General features: G+C 49.8%; 1 protein-coding gene across 2 annotated transcripts in view; it reads right to left on the bottom strand.

The window, feature by feature from the left end:
* Positions 1-26034, bottom strand: part of SLC4A5 (solute carrier family 4 member 5) — a 128038-nt gene that overhangs the window by 22648 nt on the left and 79356 nt on the right. The window contains exons 11-21 of one of the 2 annotated variants that reach the window (XM_027772952.1): positions 24779-24933; positions 24302-24493; positions 22049-22223; positions 20114-20247; positions 19146-19417; positions 13402-13460; positions 10596-10796; positions 6532-6645; positions 5202-5363; positions 4213-4391; positions 2910-2982 (exon numbers count right to left, since the gene is read on the bottom strand). In XM_027772952.1, coding sequence (XP_027628753.1) covers positions 2910-2982; positions 4213-4391; positions 5202-5363; positions 6532-6645; positions 10596-10796; positions 13402-13460; positions 19146-19417; positions 20114-20247; positions 22049-22223; positions 24302-24493; positions 24779-24933 — 1716 coding nt within the window. The remainder of the gene's footprint in view (positions 1-2909; positions 2983-4212; positions 4392-5201; positions 5364-6531; positions 6646-10595; positions 10797-13401; positions 13461-19145; positions 19418-20113; positions 20248-22048; positions 22224-24301; positions 24494-24778; positions 24934-26034) is intronic. The other variant, XM_027772953.1, reaches the window with a different exon arrangement.

Below are 26034 nucleotides of genomic sequence, written 5' to 3'. Positions count from 1 at the left end.
CCATGGTCGATGACGTGGGAGTCCAGCGACATAGCCATTATGCTAACTGCTGGTCCCAATAACATGTATGATTAAGCCAATATACAATATATTCTGGATGGGAAATTGCATTTTGTATGCTATAATGATGTTCAGTGAATGAATATAAAATAAATAAATTAAAAACAAAAACAAAACTCACACCAGTTGCATGTGTGTGCATGCCCAAAATCCCAAGAGGAAAATGGAGACGGGATTGTGGCATGGCCATCCTTCCAGAGCGTGATTTTTCTTTTGCTTTCTGTCTCTCTGTTTCTCCAGAGTGCATGTACTCTATAGCAAAAATCTCTAAAAATAAATTAATTAATAAAATAAAAACAAAAAGTAAACATTCCCTCACCACTTCAAATACATTTTATTATTTACTTATTTTTTAAAAATATTTTATTTAACTTCATTTATTATTATTATTATTTTGGAGAGGTTTTTGCTATAGGGCATGTGCGCTCACCAGAAAGAGAGAGAGAGACAGAAAGCAAGAAATCACCACCCAGGCGGGATGGCCATGCCACAATCCCTTCTTCTCCATTCTCCTCTCGGGATCCTGAGCACGCACGCACACGCCCCCGGCGTGAGTTTAAGTCACCGAGTCCGGGACTCGAACCACGGTCAACTACATGGGAGTCCAGCAACACAGCTATTACACAAACTGCTGGTCCCTATTATTATTATCTTTAAAATTTGACCAGAGTGAGGCAGAGAGAGAGGGGCAAAGTGAGAAAAGCAAGCTTCCAGGTCCAGGATTTGAACAGTAGTTGACCATGTGGGAGTCCTTTAACTACCTCTAACCACCATGCCACCTGCTGGCCCCTTATTATTTATTTTTAAAAAAGAATTATTTTTAAATTTTTGTTTAATATTATGATTTGATTTCCTTCAGGACACGTGTGCTCACCAGAAGGAGACAGGGATAGCAAGAAAGCAAGCTGCTGGTTCAGGACTCAAACCAAAGTTGGTCATGTGAGAGTCCAGCACCTTAACCTCCATGTCACCCTCTGTTTTCTCAAATGCATTTTTAAATAAACAAAGTACCTGCCCAACTGTGGGATATGTTTCCTGCACCACAGAGACCTCGTAAAAAATAGCCAATCTCTTGGGTCAGATGGTGGGGCAGTGGAAGGCAACACTCTGATGTTGGAGCCCAAGGAAAAGTCCTAGGTCTGTCCTGAGGCCTCCCTGGACACGCCAGGCTGGTGAGGCTGGGAGTGGATTGTGGTATGTTGGGCATTTGTCTCTCTCATGGAAGAAATAAACAAACTTAAAAAACAAAGCCCAATCTCAAACCGACTGCTCAAGTGTGTCCAGCGCCAATTCCCGAGGCGGAACTATTTTCTGTTGTAAACAAATGAGTTAGCATCACAGGTTAGCTTGTCTTTGTTTGGTACAAAGTCATTCCTGAATGAATGAGCTGTTTCCAGGTATTCGAAGGGGACAAAAGGACGAGCCGATGACAGTTAAGTTTAATTCAAGAAAGGAAAGGGTTGGCCACTGACCTAGGCCAAGTGTAACTGACAGGCAGCTGACTAGGAGAGCAGAGAAGCCCTGGGAAGACTCCGTTCTTGAACAGAAGGAGACTGTTGTGGGGGACACCTGCCTCGAACATACCCCTAACTGATGTGATCTTTTCCAACTGGGCATGAGCAAGAGGAGCTTCGAGTGTGTGGGGGGAAGTCACTTAGGTGCCCGAGTCCTGCAGGACAGAGCGACAGCACACAGGCCTGGAGGAGAGCTCAGGAAGCCTCCCCTTGTAAACGTTAGACTTTGGGAAATGGAAGCCGTGAGCAAACTACACATCACAGCAGCAAGGACACACACCTAGCAGGAAGTTCTGATCCCAGCAAGGGTAGAACTTGGCAGAACTTTCTGAGGGAAGAGTATCCTTCAGAAATGTGAGAACGGACTGAAGGAGGGATGGGAGAGAGCAATTATAATGGGGGGGGGGAACAAAACAATTATTTAACCCTTTTCTTTGCTTTATTTTATTTCTCTTATATTTTAAATAAGTTAACTGGTATTTGCAGCTTCTATAACTAACGTAATCTGTAGCTGTTATAACAAATACGGTCATAAAAAAGGCTGCTTGCTTAGAAGAGGAGCTTGAGTCACTTGCTTTAAATAATGGTCACAAGAATGCAACTGGGTGGAGGCTGCAGGGGAGAAATCTTAGGAGATGAGAATGTTCCTGAGAGACACAACGTAATGGGTAAATTGGGCAATTTATAATAATGTTATTCAACCTAACAGTTACTCACAGATGTTTAGATTATTTTGTTAAACAGTATAGCTTAGAGAGAATACGTTGTAGCTTCCCTTTCTCCCTCAATGGAGGTCACGAGGCCGAGTTCACAAATGTAATGTCCTCATAAGAACAACAACAGGGTCATAAATGTCACATAAATGTCACATAAATGTGAGAGGAAAAGGCGCACAGCATAATTTTGGGAAAAGCGTGAGGATAGGAGCAACACTGAGCTAGCTAAGCTTGTATGACAGGTAACGCCGGACTACACGGGAAGTGTGACAGGGGATAACATGCTGGAACTCCTGTTCTGGGAGCTGTCTGGGGCGTGTTAGCCTTGGCCTCTCCCTGTGCACACACAGCTAACCCAGCGCCTTTCTCCCTCCGCTTCCCTCTCGATTCTTTACAGAAACGGCCGCCGGATTTTAGCCGCCAATGCAGTGAGGACTGGGATGACAACAAAGGACACTAGATTTTAGAAAATGATGGGGAAGAAGTGGACACATCACTGTGGCCTAATAATATCCTGCCTTTCTTAGGAGCCCATGGACCTGGGATCTCTGGACACTCCCTGCCCCCTGACATCAGCTCTTCTCAGGTCACAGGGCCCAGCTGGGGAGTAGAGCCTCACCTTGAGGATGGGGGCCAGGAAGACAGAGACTCCTGTCAGGATGAAGACGATGATGCCCGTCACTCTCTGTTCCCTTTTTGGTTAGGGAGTACCAGAGATGCTCGGCAGCTGTCCCCAGCCCTTCTGCCCCTCTGGGGACCCCTGAAACTTGTGTCCAAGGCCATGGCCTCAAGGAGCTTCTGATCAACCTCCGCCTTGTTGCCTGAGCCCAGCTGAGCTGCTGTCAGAGACAGGGAGCCCCCGCCGGGGATGAGGGCGTTTGGTGTCCTAACAGCTGGGGCTGAGCCCTGTGGACTGGGTCCAGTCCTGGCTCTGCTACTTACTAGTGTGTTACCAGGCAAGGCCCTGAGTGTCCTGGGCCTCAGCAGAATGGGGAGGATAACGGCACCCACCTCAGGAGCTGGCTGATTCCAAGTGCTCAGTACCCTGCCCCTTGTGAGGAAACCTCTTTAGTGAGCATGACTAGTAAGGACCCGGGGAGGGACCTGGCTGGCGGCAGGGCAGGAGTCAGGGACGGCTAGGTTTCCCTGAGCTCGCAGTCCCGGTCCCAGTCCCAAACGAGGTTGGAGCCCCCAGCTCTAGGGCAGAATGCTCACACCCGGCCATCGGAAGGGGACACTGCCCTGACCAGTCCCACAGTTGGACACAGAAGCCTCACTCAGGGCAGGCTAGGTGGCTCAGGTAGCCTAAGGCAGTGTGGAGAAGCTCTCAGGACAGCCCCTGAGAGCCTGCTGGGCCTTGCATGCCCACCTTGAGGCCCAGGGTAGAAGGTGCCCTTCTCTGCCTGAAGCAGCCAGGGGACCTGCCCTGGGGCATGAGAGGAGGGGCAGGTGAAGGAGCAGAAGTGACAGCAGGATGATAGCCTGGTGGGGGGCAGGGAGGTTCCTGGGAGAACTTTCTGGAGAAATAAAGACTGAGCAGGACCAGGATCCACAGGAGGATCTCAGGAATGGCAGAAGCCCTCTGCCAGGGGTGTCTTGAGGAAGAGACAAAGGGTGGGACAGAAAGAAGGTCCCCTGTGGGGAGCTCGGTGGCCTGTGGAGGTGAGACTCCCAGGTGCTCATGTGCGTGCATGGGTATATGTGTATTGGGGGTGTGTACCTCCCAGAGCCTGCTAAGAAAAAGTGCCCCCTCCTTCCCCTCTTCAGGGATGGTGGCCCTAGCCCAGATTCCTGGGCTGTTAGAGCAGGGGCCTTTTTGCCCAAATTACTTGAAGGTAAGAAAAGCCAGTATCCCTTCCCCCCAGCTGGCCACCACCCCTCATCTGCGCTGCAGGCGGGCTGGGGCCCTGACGCCCTCCTACCTGACCCCCAGGAACTGGGGCTGCTCCCCAGGGGCGCTGGTCTCCGTCTCCATCTTGAGGCTGTCGATGTGGGCGATGGAGATGACTGTGGCGGCCACATACCAGGGGAGCCCCATGAAGGAGCACAGGGCCATCAGGACGCCCACCCAGAACAGGTCCAGGTGGTAGCCGGCAGCCTTCTGCAGGGACGGCGGGAGGAGAGACTTCTGAGAGCCCGTTCTGCCCCGAAGCAGCCATGTTGTAGAACACAATTCAAGGGCTCCCTCAGAGGGCACTGGGGGCCACCACGCTCAGGTATTCCCCGTGAGGACTCCACAGTGTGCGGGCCTCACCATCCCCAGAGGTGGCTTCAGTCGCCACCTTGTCTGAAAGGGTGAGCCAGGCAAGGGACACGGGTAATGGGGGAGAGGAATGCTCGGATTTGGAGTGCCGGGTGCTGGGTCACTGGGGAGAAGGGCTCCCAATGTCTACTGCATCTATGTGGTTCCTGAATAAGGGGCCTTGCTGGGGCCAGCCTTGGGCTAGGCCTGGAGTGGCCCAGACAGGGGTGGGGAATGGTGGCCCGAGAGCGTGCCAGGGTCTTCTCAGACTCAGAGGCAAGGAGGGGAGCCACAGGGCCCAGGAAGGTTGAGGACGTTCCTCTGCCTCTTCATTGCAGGTTGATCCCCATGTCAGTCCTGCTCAGACCCCACGTTTTTTCTCAGGAGGTACAGAGCTGCAGGGTCCCTTGGGGAAGGGCAAGGGGCCTGTTCCCAGTGGCCTAGCCTGGGCTTGGGCCTCGTCCTCAGACCAAGTCACCCTGGCCCCGCTGGCCTTACCCATACCTGGAGGCCACTTCCTCCCCTCTCCCCAAAACACCGAATGGAACTCCAGTCTTCTGCTCCCATGTTTTCCTGGCCCACAGTACTGAAAGAAGCATCACCTCCCTCCGCTTCCTCCCGCCTTCGTGGGTAGAGAGCGAGTGCCTCCGGGCCCAGCGCTGGCCTTACCCTCAGCTTGTTCTCCTTCCGGTTGACGATGACGGCTGTGATCTGCTGGTCCATGAAGATCAGGATAGTCACCAGCAGGGCGGGCAGGATGCTCGCCAGGTACACCCACCATGGGTTCTTCCCAAAGGGGGCCACGAACCAGCCTCGGTCAGGCCGCGTGGGCTGAGTGGAGCAAACAAGAGGGCCCTTTCCTCTCTCCCTTGCCCCAGGACATGTGCTCACCAGCCGTCTCCCTCGCCCTCCTTCCCCCGACCTGGCACACTTTCCATGCAGGTTCTTTTCCCTTAAAGACATTCACCACTGAGTACCTGCAACTTTAAAAAGACCTCGGAAGCAGACAGACGGGGAGGGGAGTGACACAGATGGGGTCTCCCATCCTCAAACAACCTAACTCAAGAGTCAATTTGCTGCCACCACCCTGGGATTGGTCAGGAAACGGGGCAGTGTGGATCAGAGGGCTGGAGGGGGAGAGTATGCAGTCACCAGCCGCGGAATAGTGAGGGACAGAAACGAAGGCCAGGAGGCAAGAAGAGAGACTTGGATGGGCCCGGTGCCTGCCGCTCCTGCCTTTGTGCTGGAATGCCTGCACGACACTGAGCAGCCGTTCAGACCTGCATGCTGAGAGTCAGGGGTGGTCTGCGCAGATGCTGCTCTCAAGTCTGTTGCTCCAAGGTCTGGACCTCAAAGGTGGAGGGTTAATTCTAGAATGTGGACTTCCTACCCTGGTTACATGGCCGACACTCTTGCCATAGGGCGGGCGCCACCACGCCCGATGGCTGACACTCTTGTGAGGGAGCAGGGCTGAAGCTCAGCTACGAGTAAATGGCGCCAACTCTGAACTAACGGCAATTTCTGAAGCAGTGCTTCTCAAACTTCACAGTGCCCCAGAGTCTTCCGGAGGGCTCCTTAAGATGAAGATTGCTGAGTGTCCCCTCAGACATTTCTGACTGCAGAGGTCTCAGATGGGGCCGAGAATTTCATTTCTATCAAGTTCCTAGGTGATGGTCATGGATCTTGGTTGACCCAGCCGGTAGACTGCTGTTCGCCAGGAAATTGGAGACTACAAATAGAATTGGGGACTTCTGCTGGGCCAGAGGGTGGATTCCAGCCCCTGCTCCGACCCTTGGCTACACAGCAAGATTTCCTTGTGAATGTGTCCCCACCGCCCTCTCAAAGGACCAGCCCTGGGAGGTTGTGTGCAGGGAGGGGTGGGGCTCCCACAGACAGCCAACATGGACTCTTGGCTGAGAGGAGAAGAAAGTTTGGTCAGTGGAGGGGGAAGGATCTGCAGCTGAGAGCAGGCAGAGTGCCAGATGGGGTGACGGCAAACCTTGATGACACTGGGCACGTTCAGCTTGGGGGTTTCCAGGCCGAAACAGGCATCGATTCCACAGAACATCAGGATGGAGAAGACGATGGAAAAGTCAGCCACCAGGGCCCGGACCTACAGAAGGAGGTGAGCCAGTGAGGGAGGCACCCGCCCTGCTCCAGGCAGACTCAGACTGCAGGCGGCAGAGAACAATCTGGAGCATGGGCTCCAAAGTCAACAGGCCTGGGTGCAAATCCTTGCTAGCTGCATGACCTTGGGGAAGCACACCATCTCTCTGAGCCTCGGTTTTCTCCTCTGGAAGATGGAGATGCTGGCAGTCCCTACTTCAGAGGTACCTGTGAACCATGACACATTATAATACCTGGCATGTGGTGGTCAGGTGGGCATGGTTATCCAAGTGGCCATGGCGGCCATGGCTGATGACATGCTGAAGCAGGCCACCCTGCAGTTGTGGTGATGCTGAGAGTCAAACTCTGAAGGAAAGTCTAGCTCCCAAAGGTTGCTGTACCCCGACTGGGCTGGAAGGAGGGCCCCTAATTCCACTGAAGACTCCTGGCTACTCTCAGAACGTCTGTCCACTAGGAGTCTTTAGTCTCTTACTCCTCTGTTTTCAGGAGCCCTTCCTAGGCCAGGTTCTGGACTTGGCCTCCCTACCCTTCATGAACCAGTGCCCTCTGACCACCACCACTCCCCTCTAAAACTGTTACAGAAATAACATCCAGGGCCAACCCTGTGACCTAGTGGTTAAGGGAATCAGATCTCACATGGCTTGAAAATACACTGAACACATGTGTGCAGGTGCCCAAATCCCAAGAGGATAGAGAAATGGAAGAGGGACTGTCCTGTGACCACACCCTGTGGGAGAGTGCTTCCCCCTACCCCATGAGTGAACATGCCCTCTGACAAATAAAAAAGAAAAAGAAAACAAAACAAAACTCATACTCTGAAAACTTGCAGTGAAAAGCAAAGTACCCCACCTCACTTTTCCTCACTTGGGCTCCACCTTCTAGACACACCTATTTATGTCTGCTAGATCTCGATTGTTCTGGAGGTTCCCTCTACGCCATTAACTAATACAAGGGCTTTGAAAAGTTCATAGAAAAATTGAATTAAAGTATGAATTTATTTGGATCCAATATTTTTTGAAATCCATACATAGGTTTTTCATAATGTCCATTTCCATAAACTTTTAAAAGATTTCCTGGGACCAGCAGATAGTGTAATGGCTACGTCGCTGGACTCCCACGTAATTGACCGCGGTTTGAGTCCTGGACCTGGTGGCTTAAACTCACGCTGTGCCCAAGATCCTGAGAGGAGAATGGAGGAGAAGGGATTGTGACATGGCCATCCCCCCTGGGGGTGATTTCTCACTTTCTGTCTCTCTGTCTCTCTCTATCTTTTTGGTGAGTGCACGTGCCCTATAGCAAAAACCTCTCCAAAAAAATAAATAAATAAAAAGACTTCCTATATGCTTATACTTCAATATTTTTCTTTACTAACTTAAGGCATTACCTATGGTGAGAATTTCACTTTACTCACACTAGCCCTCCTGCCCTTCTTAATTCCAATCTTTGATAGTCATTGTTAAGGTCCTTCTAATGGTTTTCTTTTATACTTCCAAGTTATTTAATTCAATCTCTTTTCCATGAACTTTTGTCCATATCTCTTTCACACAAAGTGAAAATCGCTATCCTTGTCCTTCCTACCACCTTTCCTTGATTTTATTATTATTAGGACCAGAAATAGTAATATTGATTTACTTTAGATGAAGCTTTAGGAGAGTGCTTGTGGGGTTTGTGGTGGGAAAGGGTGGCTAAAATTCTTCCCACCACCTCTTTCTGTGGCACAGCCATTGCTTACATATGCAAGTGCTGCTTTGATTAATAAATGATTTATTTCAGCCACAAAGAGGTAATGAAATTTAAAATAGCAGTTAGCATAAATAAAAGCATAAAAAAACCCTAGTTCCTAGGAATAAATTAAATTAAAAAAAAATGCTTGAGATCTCAAGACCAAAACCTGGAGAGAAAGAAACCGAAAAAAATAAACTATACCATATTCATGAATCAAAAAACTCAAATTTGGAAAGATATCAGTTCTTCCCCAATTGACATATAGAGCTGATAAAATCCTACCAAAATTCCAACAAGTTTTGGATAGAACAGTTACTGTAATGGCTATGTCGCTGGACTCCCACGTAGTCGACCGTGTCCCGGACCCGGTGGCTTAAAACTCACGCCGGGTGCGGGTGCATGCGTGCCCAAGATCCCAAGAGGAGAATGGAGGAGAAGGGATTGTGGCGTGACCATCCCCCCTGGGGGGGGATTTCTTGCTTTCTGTCTCTCTGTCTCTCTCTGTCTGTCTGGCGAGCGCACACACCCTATAGCAAAAACCTCTCCAAAAAATTCCAACAAGTTTTTATTTTGGTAAAATTGAAGATGATTCTAAAATTCACATAGAAATGCAAAGAGTCAAGATAATATTATATTATTGAAAAAGGACAGGACCAGCAGTTGGCTTAATGGCTATGTTGCTGGATTCTCATGTAGTTGACTACAGTTCGAGTCCCAGACCTGGTGGCTTAAACTCAGGCTGGGTGCATGTGCGTGCGTGCCCAAGATCCCAAGAGGAGAATGGAGGAAAAGGGATCATGGTATGGCCATCCCCCCGGGGGGTGATTTCTCGCTTTCTGCCTCTCTCTCTCTCTCTCTCTCTGTCTTTCTGGCGAGCGCACACGAAAAGAAAAGAAAAGAAAAAAGAGAAGAGAAAAGAAAGAAAAGAGAAAAGAAAAGAAAAGAAAAGAAAAGAAAAGAAAAGAAAAGAAAAGAAAAGAAAAGAAAAGAAAAGAAAAAAAGGACTAAGGGGGAGGGTTTGGTCTATAAGCTATCAAAACTTATTGTAAACTACAGAAATGGAGACTGTGGCTCTGGCATACAAATGAACCAGCGAACAGTATAATGAGCTCAGAAACAGCTTCCACAATCTAGAAACACTTGATATAAGGAGAAGGAAGAACTGCAAAGCAGTGGGGAAACAGTGGTCTTAATTAAAAGTTAAAGAAGGGGCTAGGTGGTGGCATAATTGCCACGCATCTGAGCCCATGGGAAAGTTGTCCGCCATCCTGAGACCTTCCTGAGCAAGCCAGGGCTGTGCCCATGCCCATGCCCATGATCCAGGCCTGAGACTGAGGGCAGAGCACAGCATAAAGACCCTGCTGGGGTGCCTGTCTGTGAATCTCTCTCTTGCTCATGAATGAATGAATGAATGAATGAATGAATGAATGAATGAATGAATGAATGAATGAATGAATGAATGAATGAATGAATGAATGAATGAATGAATGAATGAATGAATGAATGAATGAATAAATAAATAAATGTAAAAGTACTGGACTAACTGATAACTTACATAAACACACAAAGAAATGTCACCTTACACTGTACATCAAAATCAGTTTTGATGGATTACAACGTGAAAGAAAAAAAGAATGAAACTTTCAGAATATAGCTAAGAGAGTATCTTTTGTCTGATGTTTTTCTTAAAAAAATTTTTTTTCTATATTCAGTCATGGTAAAACTAAGAATTTCTGTTAATCAAAGATACCGCGAAGACAGTGAAAAGATCAGAGTGGGAGGAGATATTTGCCATACATATAGTTACAGAAGAGTTTCGATCCAAAATCAGTAAATTGCAAATCAGGAAAACAGACAACCCAACAGAAAATGTGCAAGAGATGTAAACAGATACTTCCTAAAAGAGTCAACTGGTCATATGGTCAATAAACACATGATAAACTTTTTAACTTTATTGGTCTTCGGAAAGTACAAAAGTTAAAAAGCACAATGAGATGCTACTGTAGAGAAAAGTCTGACAACGCCAAGTGTTGTCCAGGAGATTTGACAACATGGGAACCCAGGTCCCTCTGACCCCGAAGTCTGTGCTCTTAACTTGAAAGATCCCAGTGGGCTAGTGTTCACGTGGAGTCCATTCTGTCAGTAACAGAAACCCCTTGGACAGACCCAGAGTCTGACTATAGGTCCCCACTAGCTGCACGGTTCGCTTACCTTGGTAGGGAAATAACGGCTGAATTTGAACTTCTTCAGGGTCAGCGTCATGGAGTATGTCCCAAAGAAAAGGATGAAGGACATCAGTGCCAGGTCGGGGATGAACTGGCAGGAATTCCCCAGCAGGCGCCCACCATAGCTCAGACACTCCTTCTTGCTCAGCAGGGACCAGTCCAGCGCTGTGAGGTTAAGGGGGTTGTACTTGGAGACCAAGCACACAAGAGAAAGGGTCAGGGCTTTCCTGGCAGTTCAGCTGTGTCCTTCCCTCTGCAGTCCCAGGGAGCCCACATGCCCTCCAGCCCTCAGGAACCCCGGCCCTCCTGCCATCACCGTGCCCTCAGCAACAGAGTGATGTTCCTGGGGACAGGCTGTTTCAAAGAATGACAGCTCCCTGGGAAAATCAAGAACTGACACCGTCTTTCATTGCGTTCTAGGGTGCACGGCTCAGCTAGCAAGGGGGACAGTGCCAGTGGCATGGCCTCTCCTCAGCAGGCCTGGCCTGTCCAGATCAGTCAACCAGAGGTCTTGCTGACACCTCCTTCCTACAGTGTGGCAGTGTCCCCTTTCTCCTGCCGCGCCCTTCTGCACTCCACACCCTCGTCAGTCTCTTGAATCATGTCAGCCACTTCCCCCCTTGGTGTCCCCATTGTCTAAAATCCAGGGTGTGCAAAACGAGGGGACAAGAATCAGGTGTGAGAAAGGGAGCATAATTCATGTTAAAATGTAATATATTTTAAAAATGTAACGTGTAAATGTTTAGGAGTAGCTACATGACAAAGCACACAGATGCTTACAACAATACTGTGCGTGGGTTAAAAGAGGAGTGGCAGTTTGTTAGACTGTCCCCGGTGAATTATACCTCCCCGTGTCTACACTCTTACACGTGATGGCGACGGGCACGTTCCTTTAAGGAGGAAGTCCATTTTCCACCCTAATGTGTGTGGACTGGCCCCTGACCCGCTCAGACAGAGTGGGGACTACAATGTGTGTATAAGTGACTCTGAGCAGGTCCTGCAGCCTAGACCTCAAGGGGCCTTGCGGCTTCTGCTCTCCTCCTCTTGGAAACCTGAGTCCACCACACTGTGAGAAAGTTCAAGATATCATTATTGGGAAAGACAGACCAGACTGGGAGCCCTGGGGACTGAGTGCACAAGAAAGGTTAGATTCATGGGGGGGGGGTGACTAATTAACTTTCTGGGGTTGGGGAAGAGCATTGCTGGGTGGGATGTGGGAGTCCTACGTAGAACAAGGAAGCAAGCAGAGATGAAGGGAGACTTTGTTTCAGTTTGTATGTATGAAGAGACCTAGCGAGCCCTCCCAGCTGTTCTAAGCCGAGCCCCCAGCAGACTGGCCAGCTGAATACAGTTGCATGACAGAGTCTAGGTGAGACCAGCAGAACAGCCAGCCAACCTGCAAATCATGGAATTACTGTTGCTGCCTTAATCCACCAAGTTTGAGGATTGTTTGTTATGCAGCAATTGATAACCGATACAAGCAAGAGGTCAGAAACTATTCTTTGCTGTGTGCAACTATCCCACATGAAGGACTGCCCTGCATTCTAGGCCTCCATCTACTGAATGCTGGCCATATCCTTCAATCACTGAAGCAATTGGAAATTCCCCCTCAGCATAGCATTCCTCCATGGCCCCACTGGTCTGGCCCCATATCTCTTTCCTAGCTTGTCTTTTCTGATTCCCCTGATCGATCCCCCCACCCTCACCCCATCTTAGCAATACTAGTCCACCCCCATCCTCCCCACAGCCTTTTGTGCTTTTCCCCTTTGTCTGTGCTGTTCCTTTGGCTTGGAATGTGCGTCTATCAAACGAACTTGTTCCCAGCCTTGAAGACCAGATTGCATTCTACTTTCTCTCCAAGGCTTTCCCAGACCTCTCACTAGATAATGTCCTTTCCCGTCTCCATGGTCAGAAGTCCCCCTCTGGCCAATATCTGACCCCTGGCACGCTCTGTCTGTGTCGCCCCTAACTTTTCAGGTCCATCTCCCCAAGCTTAGTAACAAGTTGGAGCTCAGAAGCCACACTGGTTTTTTGGATGATGGCTTTTAGCCCTCGGACTACACAGCACCTTGCACATATCGGTGTTCAGAAATAGGCATCATTTTTCCTCCCTTGAAATCCAGTATTTGGGAAGTCATAGGTTAATCTACCGGTGGGGCTGTGTGTAGGCTGAGCTGTCTGCTGCCCATGCAGGGTAACCTATGAGGCCATCACAGGAGACCGATGGCCCACACGACTCCTGCACGGCCTACCTACCGGGTGCTACCCCTCATCTGGATTTGAACTCCCACCTCAGAAGCACTTAGGCTGGGAGGCTGGCTCCTGAAGGCCACTGTTCATCATTACTGGGAAGGGCAGACCAGACTTGGGGGCCCTGGGGACTGAGTGCAGAAGAGAGATCAGATTCACTGGGAGGCACTAATAAACTTTCTGGGGTTGGGAAGCGCACTGCTGGGTGGGATGTGGGGGTCCTAGGTAGAACAACAAGGAAGCCAGGAAAAGATGGAGACTTAGTTTACAGTTTCATTAGTACAACCCTGTCCGCCACTCCTCACCTCTCCACGCCCCCTCTGTGTGTGTGGTAGTGATGAACGTGGAGCTAAGAGAAGGAGGCGTGTTTTCAAAGGGGATCTTACGGTGTATCCTTAAAATGAAAGTTTGCGTGTACAAAGCGCTGCAGGTTGCCCCGTGCTGCTGGGCTTGACCTCATGAGTCTGGGCTGGTGTCAGTTTCCCAGAGCTTCTCTCACTGCAACAGCCCTTGAGTGTCTGACAGAAGAGGAAGGGACTTACCAGAGAAGCGTTGGTGTTCGGTGCCAGCGGGGCTGAAGCATTGAACACGGTTGTATTCACTGCAGATGAACATACGGTGTGGAGAAGGGTCAGCAGCTGCAGGGTGGGGGTGAGCACAACCCGCCGGGCTCCCACCCTCTGCTCCTCTCCTCCAGTTCCTTAGAGCCAAGGGCTGGCTCCATTGTGAGGGCACCTCTGCTCCCAGGCCCCCCTTCACCTTCCTCACTTTGCCCCAGTGAGGGAAGGGTTGGCTGGACATAGTTCTGACAGGTCAGCTGGGATAGGCTGGGCTGACTCCTACCTGCCTTTGAACACGGATTTTATTTTAATTTTTAAAAATTAAAGTTTTTTTCTTTTTCTTTTTTCTTTTTTTATTTTAGAGATTTTTGCTATAGGACGCATGTGCTTGCTGGAGAGACAGAGAGACAGAGACAGAAAGAGAGAAAGCACCCTTTAGGGGGGATGGCCACGCTGCAGTCCTTTTTCCTCCTTTCTCTTCCTGGTATCTTGGGCACGCATGCGCATGTGCCCGGTGTGAGGTTTAAGTAACAGGGTCTGGGACTCCAAATGCAGTCAACTACAAGGGAGTCCAGAGACGTAACCATTCCGCCATCTGCTGGTCCCACCAAATTTTTAAATTTTTAAAGTTTTGCTATAGGGTACCTGTGCTTGCCAGAAAGAGACAGAGAGTGAGACAGAGGGAAAATGAGAAAGCGCCTCCCAGGGGGGCTGGCTGCACCACAATCCCTTCTCCTCCACTCTCCTCTCAGGATTTTGGGCATGCACGCACATACATCAAGTGTGTTTTTCAAGTTGCCAGGTCTGAGACATGAACCGCACGGTTGGGATCCAGCCGCATTCACCACCATGCCACTGGCAGGCCTTGAACACCGATTTTTAAAAATAGAAGCAAGGACTCTGGTGTGAAAACAAAGTGCCTCGTGAACCCTCCTAGCTGCTGGACCCACTTCCGTGCTCTTAGACTTGAAAAACGTTTTCAAAGAACTTGCTCTGTGCCATCTTGGCACTCTGCCAAGCCCTTACATGTATTCATTCGTCAAGTTCCCAAATCCCATGAGGTAACCGAGGCCCAGAGAGGTTAAGTAACCTGCCTGTTTTCCAAGGTCACAAAGCCCGTCCTTAGAGCGGTGATCCCAACCTGGGCAGGCCCCGAGTTCTCCACAGGGAGCCTCCCCACCCTGCCCCCCAGAGCAGAGACGTCCTCTCCCACTCCTCTCCTCTCTGTAGATGCTTTTTCTAGGTCAGCTGGGCCTGTAAGACGTGCTGGCTTTGATATTATCTTCTCTCATCGGCCCTTGGGTACAAACTGAGGAAGTTAAACCCAGGTCCAGGACCTAAGGAGAAGCAGGAACCCAAAGGTGCTGCCTTGGCTGTTCACCCCATCCCTTCCAGGCGCTGTCCTTCCCTGACCTCGGAGTCCCTAACTGTAAGTGGAACACTGAGGATGCCTTCGGGAGCCATGAGGAGAGCTGACATAAACCGTGCCCGCCTCCTCTCGTTTCTGTGTGGATCCTGCCCTCCCCTTCTACTCGCTCTCCTCCCAGCTCCTCACTCATGGCTCCCCCCAGGATGCATTCGTTGACAGGCAGGTTTTGGAGGACCGCCGCTTCCCTTGCTCTTCCTCCTGAACTGCGTGGGTGGAGGAGAAGGCCAGGCTCTCCTCACCTGCCTCCAGATGAAGGCAGGCCAGCAGGTCCCCTGCAGCAGAGCTGGGGAGAGTGGGAGGGACGACCTGGCCCACCTGCCAGGTGGCTGGCATTAGGTCTGCAATGCATCGCAGGCCCCGTTTGGCTCCTGCTGGCTGTCTACTGTTGGTTAGAAACCCAGAGAGAAGAGGTTAAGCTTGAGGTTTCCCACCCTCCAACAAGCTGTCCACGGGAATGGATGTGATCCCAGGGCCCTGCTCGTTTGCTCACTTCCGGGGTGGCTGGCGCTGAGTGGAGAAGGAATTTCATCTTGATGTCAGGCAGAATAGTCCCAGCTCTACAAACCCAGAGGTGTGTTAGGACTGTTCTGAAGAAAACTTCCCTTCTTGGAAATGGGGGTGATCATTGCTTTTCCTCACATCACTGACCACGAGAACACGATGCACAGTTAGCGACGGAGACATAGAGAAGCTGGACGAGAAGCTGACTCGGGGCTGCCCGCTCACACGCTAGAGAACTCCAGGTAAGGCCTGGGCCTGGGGAGCTCAGACTCATCCCCCTCCCGAATGGTCCCAGATCAGACTTCCCTGTCTTCTGCTTAGGCTTTAAGCTTATCAATTTTTTTTGGGGGGGGGGAGGTTTTTTGCTATAGGGCGCGTGCGCTCGCCAAGAAGACAGAGAGAGACAGAGAGACAGTAAGTGAGAAATCGCCCCCCAGGAGGGATGGCCACGCCGCAATCCCTTCTCCTCCATTCTCCTCTTGGGATCTTGGGCACGCACGCACACGCGCCCAGCATGAGTTGAAGCCACCGAGTCCGGTACTCGAACCACAGTCAGCTACATGGGAGTCCAGCGACATAGCCATTACACCAACTGCTGGTCCCTTTATCAATTATTTTGATGTCAAGAACTTTGCAGAGTCTATATAAAAGTCACTTGAGATGAAGATGGAAGAAATATAACATGGGACATTCCAAAAAGGGTCCACGTAGCAATTATTTTAAAATTCCAGTGTCTACAAAGTGGTACTCACTTGGAATTGCAAGCAGCCAAGTCAGTGTGTGCAGCATCCATAAACAGAATACAAATCAGTTACAATGGAAACGAAGTGAAATCGAAAGAGAGGTCCCCAAACAAGCTTCTATGATGAAGAGTGACAGAGAGTGATCGAGTGCCATGGTCAGACTGGGCATTACCGTCAAACGAGGATGTGGAACAATCAGTAAGCAGGCGGCCGTGGACTGGGAAAGAAACCCTCACGGTAGTTCCCCTTCCTCAGTATCCCCAATGTCTAGAACGTTTCCTTCCACATTGTTCTAATCTAAACTACCTTGTTCTGGCCCGGCCATGGTGGCACAAATGTTAGGGTGCTGCTACACAAGACAGGGAGCACAGGGAGGCCTAGGTTCCTGGACCAGCGGAACAGGCGGGACACGGCAGTGTGTGTCTGTGATCCTGGCTGACTGGGAGGCTGGGGGAGGTCACAGCATGTGAGACCAACAAAAATTTATTACCCTCTTGCTCTCCCTCTCTCTTTCACAAAACGCAAGAACCAACAAGAACAAACAACAAAAATGATTTCCTTCTGGCTTCGATTCTTTTCTGGTTTCAAAAACCTAACCTAACTGGGGTCAGGGGGTAAAAATATTGGGCTGTCAGAAAAGTCAGGCTGCATTTTTACATAGAAAAAAATACGTCATGACTTTTCTGACAGCCCAAGAGCTCAGTATTATGAACTGACAGTTTAGCAGAGCAGTGGTCCTCAAGCTTGAGCGTGTATCAGAATCATCTGGAAGGTTTGTTAATAGGCAGCTGCTTAGAGCTTACTGCAGTTTCTGATTCAGCAGGTCTGGATTGGGGCCCAAGAATAGGGGGTCCCTCATTTTTTTTATTTTTTAGAGAGATTTTTTGCTATAGGGCATGTGTGATTGCCAAGACAGAGAGACAGAGAGACAGAAAGCAAGGGATCACCCCTCCCCCCCAGGGGGGGATGGCCGTGCTGTCATCCCTTCTTCTCCATTCTCCTCTCAGGATTTTGCACCTGCACGCACACATGCCCGGTGTGTTTTAAGCCATTGAGTCTGGGACTTGAACCATGGTCGACCATGTTGGAGTCCAGCGATGTAACTATTATGCCATCTGCTGGGTCCCCAAGAATAGCATTTCTAACAAGTTCCCAGATGGTGCGATGCTGTTGGTCTGAGGATCACAGTGGAAGACCCATGTCAAATCACAACCAAAATGAAGAGGTGACAGTGAGTACCTGGACAAGGCCAGAGAAGAAGGCATCTGGAGACAGGCGGTTTCATTACGCTCCTCAACTCCCACCTTATATGCTCCTATATCCCTGTTCCTAGGGCAGCCCTAGGTTTGGTTTCTCTGGTGAATACACAGTTCTCAGAATATCCCAGACTCTTCTTATGACCCCAGAATTTGGACTATTTGTAAAAGAGGTCAAGAATGTATACTTTTAAAAGTTATGTTTGCGGGAAATGAATCTACTGAAATGAACCCACAGCCTGGAGGGCACAAGCAGCAATTGTGGGTGTCTTGATGGGGCTTGGCCCAGAGGTAGGACTCACTCTGGGCCAGAATGAACAGGGCCTATGGGTAGGACCTCCTCAATTATCTGAGTAAGCAGTGATCTGGCTCAGGACAAAGGGTAGCTTCACCTACCAGTGATTTAAATGGAATGACTCAACATTAATGATAGAAAAAATGAAAGACAAAAACATCTAGACTTCACGAAATCATTGCGATGACAGAGGGAGAGGGCATATAATCAACCCTTAATTTCTTGAAGGCACAAAGCTCCCACAAAGCCTACAGTAAGACACACGATAATTGTGCAGCAAGTATTTTTGATCAACTTACAATCAAGTTTTTATCTGTAATCATATATTAAGGGGCTGAACAACCCAGTCCAAATTTCCTCCAACCTCATCTGGGGATAAATTTGAAAACCCCAAAAGAATCCCATGAAACCAGCAGGCCAGCACTGATATCCCTCTGTTCCAGTCAGGGAAACAGGTTCAGCGTAACCTTGGGTGGCCTCGGGACCTCAGTTTGCTCTCTCTGAGTACAGCTGGTGGTGCTTGGAGATGTGAAAAGGGATCTACTTCTGCTCTGTAGCATCCTGTGTACTCCAGGCACATCTCACTAATGGCTTTTAGAGTTTAGACTATAGGAAGCCCAAGCTTTAGACAATTTTTGACCACAGAGTAACTCCACAGGAATGGTACTGAGTGTTTTCAGGTCGACCAGTTGGTTGATTTGGCCTCCTACCCAGTATGGGGATTCTTTTTACAATATCTTGGGCTGCTGGATATCCAGGAAGTATCCAAGTTACTTGATACCAACCAAGGAGCCCAACTTTTTGCATGGCAATAACTTTCACCCTTTTAAGTTCTTCCCTTAATTCAGCTAGCATCTAGCTCCCTGGAGCTTCCATTCATTACTCCTGTAGTTACAGAGGATGAATGAAGCCCTGTGACACGGAGGTCCTCTCATGCCTCTTGTAACACTAAAAGCCTGAATAGCCCCAGGTTCTCCAACTGTCCTTCAAATGATGAGGTTGACTGGCCTCCATTCTGGAAGTTTTTCTGTTGGAGGGGCTATTCAACCCTCTGCTTGGTCTCACCTCACAAGATGTGTGCCCACACTGGCAGCTGTGTGTTGGGAGAAATTCACAGTATCATGCACTGGTGGAACTTGGAGAGACTTTAGGCACCATTTGGTCTACCTCTGGCCTGGAGCAAGAACCCCTGACAGGAGTGGTACCCACATCACCCCACACTGAGGCAAAGCATGCATTTGTCCCTCATAGGGCATCCACGCATTCTCCTGACTATAACCCTGGGAATTAGTACAGTGACTCTCTTAGAGCTCTATTTCCCTTGGTTTCCTCCCCAAAACTAGATTCAAGACCCCCTATTCGCTCCCTTGGAACAGTGAGCCTTTGGATGAGTAACCCCCCCCACCCCAGGAAGACTCTCTCTCTGGCATTTGAGTAGAGAGCTGTGGTTGTGAAGGAAATGGGTAAGGACTGGCCAGGGTACATCTGGGGTTACCGGTCACCTGTGTCAGGGGCGACGCACTCGCATCTGTAGGTGGTGATGGAGTCGGGTTTGAAGTCCATGTTGATGGGGTAGTACTTGAAGGCACCGATCATCTTCTTGATGGCATCATAGATGAAGATGAAGCTGATGAGGGTAGAGAAGCCCTCCTCGGTGAAGCGGGTGATATACTTGATGATAAAGCTGGCGTCTGTGGCCACCAGGATAAGGCACTGGATGGCTGAGTGTAGGCCAATCCAGAGGCGGAACTCCATGTAGTCCAGGCCATTGCCTCTGGAAGGCAGAGAGAAAGCAAGGGGCCTCCAGCCCAGGGCTCCTGGCAGTGTTCGACTCCCAGACTCATCCTGGGAACTCTGCTGCCCCTCCTGTAACACAGGTGTCCTCACAGGGACTGCAAGAGGGCTGGGCACAGGGATAATTCCTGGGTGGGGTTGTTTGATTTTTGAGGATTCTGGGAAAGGATTTCACGGGGTGGCAGGAAGGAGCCAAGACATCTCAGTGCTCCCAGAGTTAGTAACAGACACTCCGAATCAGTGAGAAACAGGGATGGCAGAATAGCAGGGTTAGAGCAGGCTTAGACACGGTCTAGTCTAAACCCTGGTTTGGAAGAGGCACGTGAACCTGGACGGGTGCCACTTGCTGTCTGGGTCTGCGTGGAACCTCTGACGTCCAGCCCAAGACTTGTCATCCCCTGTGCTGGTGATCAAGTCACGACGGCTCACGAGCAAAGTGGTGTGACCTGTCTCCTCTGGTCTCACCTAGATTTCTCCACACGTGCACCTGAGCTGGCTGACTGGCAGGCAGCTGGCAGGAGCCAGGAGGGACTGCGTGGCAGCCCTTCCTCTCAGTGAAAGATGGCTTTGGCACCTCCTCACCCCTGCTTCCTTTCTGGGCCTGTTCCCCTACCCTGGCCTGAGCATACTACCTCAAGTGTGTGAGCAGGCATTGAGGCCAACATGGGGTACCTACTTGCTGAAGTCAAAGAGGAGCTTCTCGAAGATGAGGATAGGCCCCGTGCTGCTGAGGATGATGAGGGGCTGTCCCGAGAAGAGGCAGAACAAGGAGCCAGCCATGGCAGTGCCCAGGAAGCTCTCCATCACTCCCTGAGGGCATGAGGAGGGAGAGGCTCAGCGGAGGCAAGAGGAGGGGCCTCTCCATACAGGCTGCAGCCCAGCTGTCTCTGCCAGGGCCAGGCCATGGTGTTCACCCTTTGTTCAGGGCCCTCTCCTCCCCAAACTCTGTCCCCCATCTCCTAGTCCACCACTTGCCACCATGGCCAGTGTTACTCTAATTCCATTTGGATAAAGGTCCCATGTGACTTCTTTTGGCAGGGACACAAACAGTAAATGTGAGTGTCCCTAGGTCCAATCTACTCCTACAAGATAGCTCATACATCCATCTAATTAATCATTCCTTCAAACATCTAGTGCTTTTAAAGGTCAGATCATTCATTCACTCATTCATTCACAATTCATTAAGTGCCTGCTATGTGCCAGGCCTTGCGCCTGTACTGGGATACACTGGGGAACAAGATAACACACCTTCATCCTGTTGGGAGATACAGACAAGAAACCAGACAATTTCCACACAGTAGGGTTTCTCAACCTCAGCACTGTTGTCATGTTGGCATAGACAATCCGTTGTTGTAGGGTCTGTTCTGTGTATTATAGGATGTTTAGCAGCAGCCCTGGCCTTTATCCACTAGATGCCAGTAACAACCTCCCTTCCGGTTATAACAACCAGAACCATCTCTAGATATTGCCAACTGTCTCCAGGAGTCAGAATTGACCCTGGTTGAGAGCCACTGCCAAGGAGTGCGATGAGTCAGGATAGGCTCAGGGTGCCACAGACGTGCACAGTAGGAGTGATGGGGTCAGGAGGGCCTTCTTAGAAGTGAATACTGGAAGCTGAGACCCCTCCAAATGAGCAGGGGTTGGACAGGTGACAGATTAAGGTGGAGTGACAATAAAGATAGTCCTAAGAAGAGGGAACAGAGATTATAAGAGCCGGAACTGAAAAGGACTGTGTCTTTGAGCAACTGAAAGATGACTGGAATTGATAGGAAACAGGGTGTAGACTGAGCAGGGTGCTGAGGAAGAGAAGGCAGGTAGGACCATGCCGGGAAGCTGGGCTTGCTGAATCAAGGGCGAGGCTGACTGGCGTGGGCAGCTCTGAGCCATGGTGTCATTTGTTATGCTGGGGAAGGCCAGGAACAGTAGACTGGGAGGGAAGAACATGTACGAGATGTTGGAGGATCCTGGGGAACAATCACATGGACACGCCCAGGAGGCCACTGGACCTTAGACCTGAGCTCGGGAAAGAGGCATGGGCTGACAAGAGGCTTTCATCTCTATTTTTCTGTAACAATGGGTCTTCTCCTTGGGGCTCTTAGCTTTCCAATGGTTCTATCCTGAAGGCCTCCATTGGAGAAGGTTCTTGCCTGGGAGATGGTCTTTGCAGAGCTGTTTTCCCAGGGAGGCCTATGTTGCCATGGTAACAGGTTACCATCCTTCTAAAAATATCTTAACGCTGAAGAATTCAAGGTTGGTTAAAAAAGTGTGGGGAAAAGGCCACAATTAGCAACTCAATTAATTGTGCCATGAAGTTCATTCACGTATCAGTGGGAAAAGTACCAAGTAAGAAAGTAGGTGATATTCCTTACAAACTTGACCTATTTAAATCATCCTTAAATGTGCTCTTTAGTAACACGGTTTACATTGACTTCTTCTAATACTGCTGGATTATTATTTTTCCCCCTAAAAAGTTAAGGATTACAAAAAACAGTGGCTTTAACCTGGATGAGAGATGAAACCTTGACCCTGGCCTTTCGCGAGGAAGCTCCTCACTGCCCCCAGGTGGCGGCAGAGTTTACCGAAGTCTGCACTCACGAGGGCTCACACTCACCTGATAGTTGTCGGTGGCATCCCCCAGAAGCCCGCCAAAGGTGATCGCGTTGGTGATACAGCCGAGGTAGATGAATAGGATGGCAGAGATGGACTGGATGTGGAAGCCATCACAGAAGTCACTTAGGAACCAGGGCAGCTTCCTCTTGATATCCAGACACAGTCCACCGAAGAACCTGCTCGAGACAGGCCCAGGAGCTGCTCTCTCCCGCAAACACCTCTGCGGGGGCAGGCTATTCCCTGGGGCCTAGGAGTCTGGGACAAGGAAGGGGGCCTGGCCAGGGAAAGATCGGGACAAGGGCCTTTGCACCAGAACATTTAGGACCAGAGATGAATTCTTGGAGGACTTAAAGTTCCTGTTGGGTATTCAACTCGAGGAGACCGAGACATCCCAGGTTATAACACAGATCCATCAAGGGGAGACCCAAACTCTCCCACCTGGTTTCTTTGTTCTCTAGAACAACCCAGTGGGGAATTTCAGTCTGAATAATTTTAGTGTTTACGGGGATGTTACTCCCTATAGCTCCTTACACAGTCCCTAGCATGAGCAGGGTTTCCCGGCCTCAAACTACTGCTATTTTGGGCTGGGTGAAGCTCTGCCGTGGGTGACTGTCCTGTGCACCGGGGGACATGTAGCTGCATCCTTAGCTTCCACCTAGTAGCACCTCCCCTCCATGGCGACAAACAAAAATGTCTCTGGATACTGTCAAACCCACTGGCCTGGGGGATGGAGGAGTGGGGAAAGGGAAGGAGAGGCCAAGTTGCTTCCAGTTGAGAACTACGGGAGAGAGCCCTGGGCAGGTCAGACATGGCTTCATCCTCAAAGTCATGATTTATATGTAGCTTTGAAAGGCCAGGTCCTTTCCTAAGTCAAGTTCAACCAGAATTACTCTAAGAGTTGGCAAAGAAACCCAGACCAGGACAAGTTTCGCTTGTTTTCATAAAAGAAAAGGTTTAAATAGGTCCAGTCAATGCTGTGGTGGTTGAGGCAGCAGATCCCACATGGTGGACTGCACAGTTTGAGTCCTGGACCTGGTAGCTTGAGATGCACTGTGATGTGTGTGTGTGTGTGTGTGTGTGTGTGTGTGTGTGTATGTGTGTGCCCAAAATCCTGAAAGACGGGAGAAATAGAGGAGAAGGGACCATCCCCTTGTGGTGGTGTTTTCTCACTTTCCCTCTCTCTGTGTCTCTCTCTAGTGAGCACACATACCCTCTGGCAAATTTGAAAAAGAAGGAAAGAAAAGGTACGAATAGGTAACATTTTTTTTTTCTTTCCTCTTTTCTTAAAGGCTGTGCTATGGGTTGAATTGTGTCACCCAAAAATGTATATTAAAGTCCTAACCCCTAATACCTATGAATATGACCTCATCTGGAAATACAGTCTTTATAGATACAATCAATTTAAGATGAAATTAGGGTAGGCCCTAATCCAAGGAAACAAGTGTCCTTACAAGAAGAGGAAAATACTAGGTGTAGACAGAGTCGTGCAGGGAAAGGAGACAGAGGCAGAGATGAGTGAGGCAGCTGCAAGTGGAGGGGCACCGAGGGTCGTCGCCAACCTCTGAAGGCAAGAGGAGGCAGGGAAGCTCCTACCCAGTCTGAGAGGGGCCGAGCGTGGCCAGCTCCTCGATCTGGAGCTCCTGGCCTCCAGAACTGTGTGGGAATTACTTTCTGCAATTTTTGGCCACCCAGTTTTCTTTGATGTGGCAGCCCCAGGAAAGAAATGCAGGTAGCAATGGATGTCTGGAGAAAAGCGTTCCACTCCTGATTGGCCTTGGGTTCCCTGCCCTATGCAACACTTCTTATTTTTATTTTTTTAAAGGTTTTTGCTATAGGGTGTGTGTGTTTGCTGAAGAGAGAGATAGAGCGAGGGAAAGTGAGAAACTATCTCCCAGAGGGGATGGCCATGCTGCTAGCCCTTCTCCTCCATTCTCCTCTTGGGATTTTGGGTACACACACACACACACACACACACACACACACGAGCCCAGTGTGATTTTCAAGTTGCTGGGTCTGGGTTTGAACCAAGATCAAACATGTGCGAGTCTGGCGCCTTAACCATGACACCACCTGCTGGCCCCATAGGCAACATTTGTGTGGGATCCAGAGGGACCCTGATGATGTGAGGAGGGAAAGAATAGACCGCATGGCATCGAGTGGGTGATACGTGCAATGGCAAGGAAGGTCCCTAAAGGATGGGAGAGAAGGAGAGAAGTCTACAAGACAAGGGTCTCTGTCAGGCCTGGGCAGGCACCTTCCTGTCCAGATAAGCTCTTCTCCGATCTCGTGCACAGCTGGCATCTCCCCATCATCTCCACTGCTGGCTCCTCCAGCTCCACCACTGCCAGCTCCGCCGCCGCCACCACTGCCTCCTCCAGCTGCTCCTCCTCCTCCTCCCACAGAGCCGTTCATCTGGCCCAGCTCGGCCAGGGAAAACACAGATTTCCTAGAAGGGAAGAGGTTGGGGAGAGTGGAGCCACCAATCCTGGGAAGGGCCCAGCCCCTCCAGGACTACTCCAGAACACCCTTCATCTCTCCAACAAAAATTATAGAATATCTTAAGAGAGAAAAATACGCTAACAATACCCATACACAAGTCATCCAGATTTTATAAATATTCATTCAGCCATATTTGCTTCCAACTTTTGTTTAAGAGAAATAGAATGATACCAACAGAGTAGAAGCCGTCTTGGTCCCTCCACCTGCCTCCCTGCCCTTTACTCACACACACCTCTTGTCAGCAGAGGGCACTTTCTTGGGGGGTTCAATTCGGATATTTGGGTCCCATTCTCCAGGGGGAAGGACGATGACCTCATCCAGAAACTCATCAATTCCTGCGATAAGGTCTTCCCGGTTTCGGGCTTTATAGGCCACATCGCTGAAGAGCTGGTAAGGAAAAGGAAGGAGAAGAGAAAGACCAGCTCTCTCTCTCTGACACCCCCTGCTCATCCACCTCCTGGGAGCACATCACAGCAAAGAAACCACTTTGAACCACTGCTCCTGCTGCCGCCTCACTGCAGATACGACACCATAGCATGGCCGGTAAAGCACGGCACAATGGGGAAGAGCCAGCTCTGAGGGAAGTCCATCTGTCTTGGGTCTGAAGGCTAGGTCTCCCTTCTTGCTGCAGGATGTTGGCTGAGTTATTTAACCTTTCTGGTTTCAGTTTTCCATAGAGCAAGCTTTCTGATGGCGGAAAGCCTCTGTAGAGCCCAGTCCAAGAAGCTCAAGTATTTCAGACCAGCTCATTACTTCCTAGCCCTTCATCCTTGGAAGGTCGGGCTGCACCATTTAACTATCTCTACAGTACATTTTCTTTTTTTTTTTTTTTAATAATTATTTTATTTAACCTTATTTATTTATTATTATTATTATTTTCTAGTTTGATCAGAGAGAGGGAAAGTGAGAAAGCAAGCCATCAGGTCCAGGACTTGAACCATGGTTGGCCATGTAGGAGTCCAGCACCTTTAACCACCACACCACCTGCTGGCCCTTACAGTACATTTTCTGATGCACAGAGTCAACCAGGTGGTGCTGGATTTAAGGTCCTCAAGGCTCTCCATCACTGGGGACAGAGTATAAACTCTCTGCTGTGCTTACAGGCTCTAGGAAGTCTCAGGCTACCTCTCTAGTGCCACCACCTGACCTTGAAGCTCTTCCACTGAGCCTATATTGAGCCACTTGGATCCACTTCTCTGAGCCTTGACCTTTGTTTCCTTTATTGGAAATGCTTGTGCTGGGTCTATCTGCCTCCTGCTCACCCTTAGCTTTAAAGTCCCCTCCACTGCGAAGTCCTCCTTGTCTCCCTGGGCAGCTAGCCCATGGTTCATTTTACTGTTATAGATCTGTCCCTCCTCCCCCTTGTTGATATTCCTCAAGGACAGCAACTACCCCCTGGTTTTGTAATATCCAGCAGTCTGGACCTGCCTGGGTACTCACAGGTACTCAGATGCGCCTGCTGACCAAGCAGATGGACAGTGCTTGGTG

This window comes from Tupaia chinensis, unplaced genomic scaffold (genome assembly GCF_000334495.1).
Source record: "Tupaia chinensis unplaced genomic scaffold, TupChi_1.0 Scaffold000316_1, whole genome shotgun sequence".
NCBI lineage: Eukaryota > Metazoa > Chordata > Mammalia > Scandentia > Tupaiidae > Tupaia > Tupaia belangeri.
The sequence above is the reverse complement of the archived record's forward strand: the minus strand, read 5'-3'. Positions and strand labels throughout refer to the sequence as shown.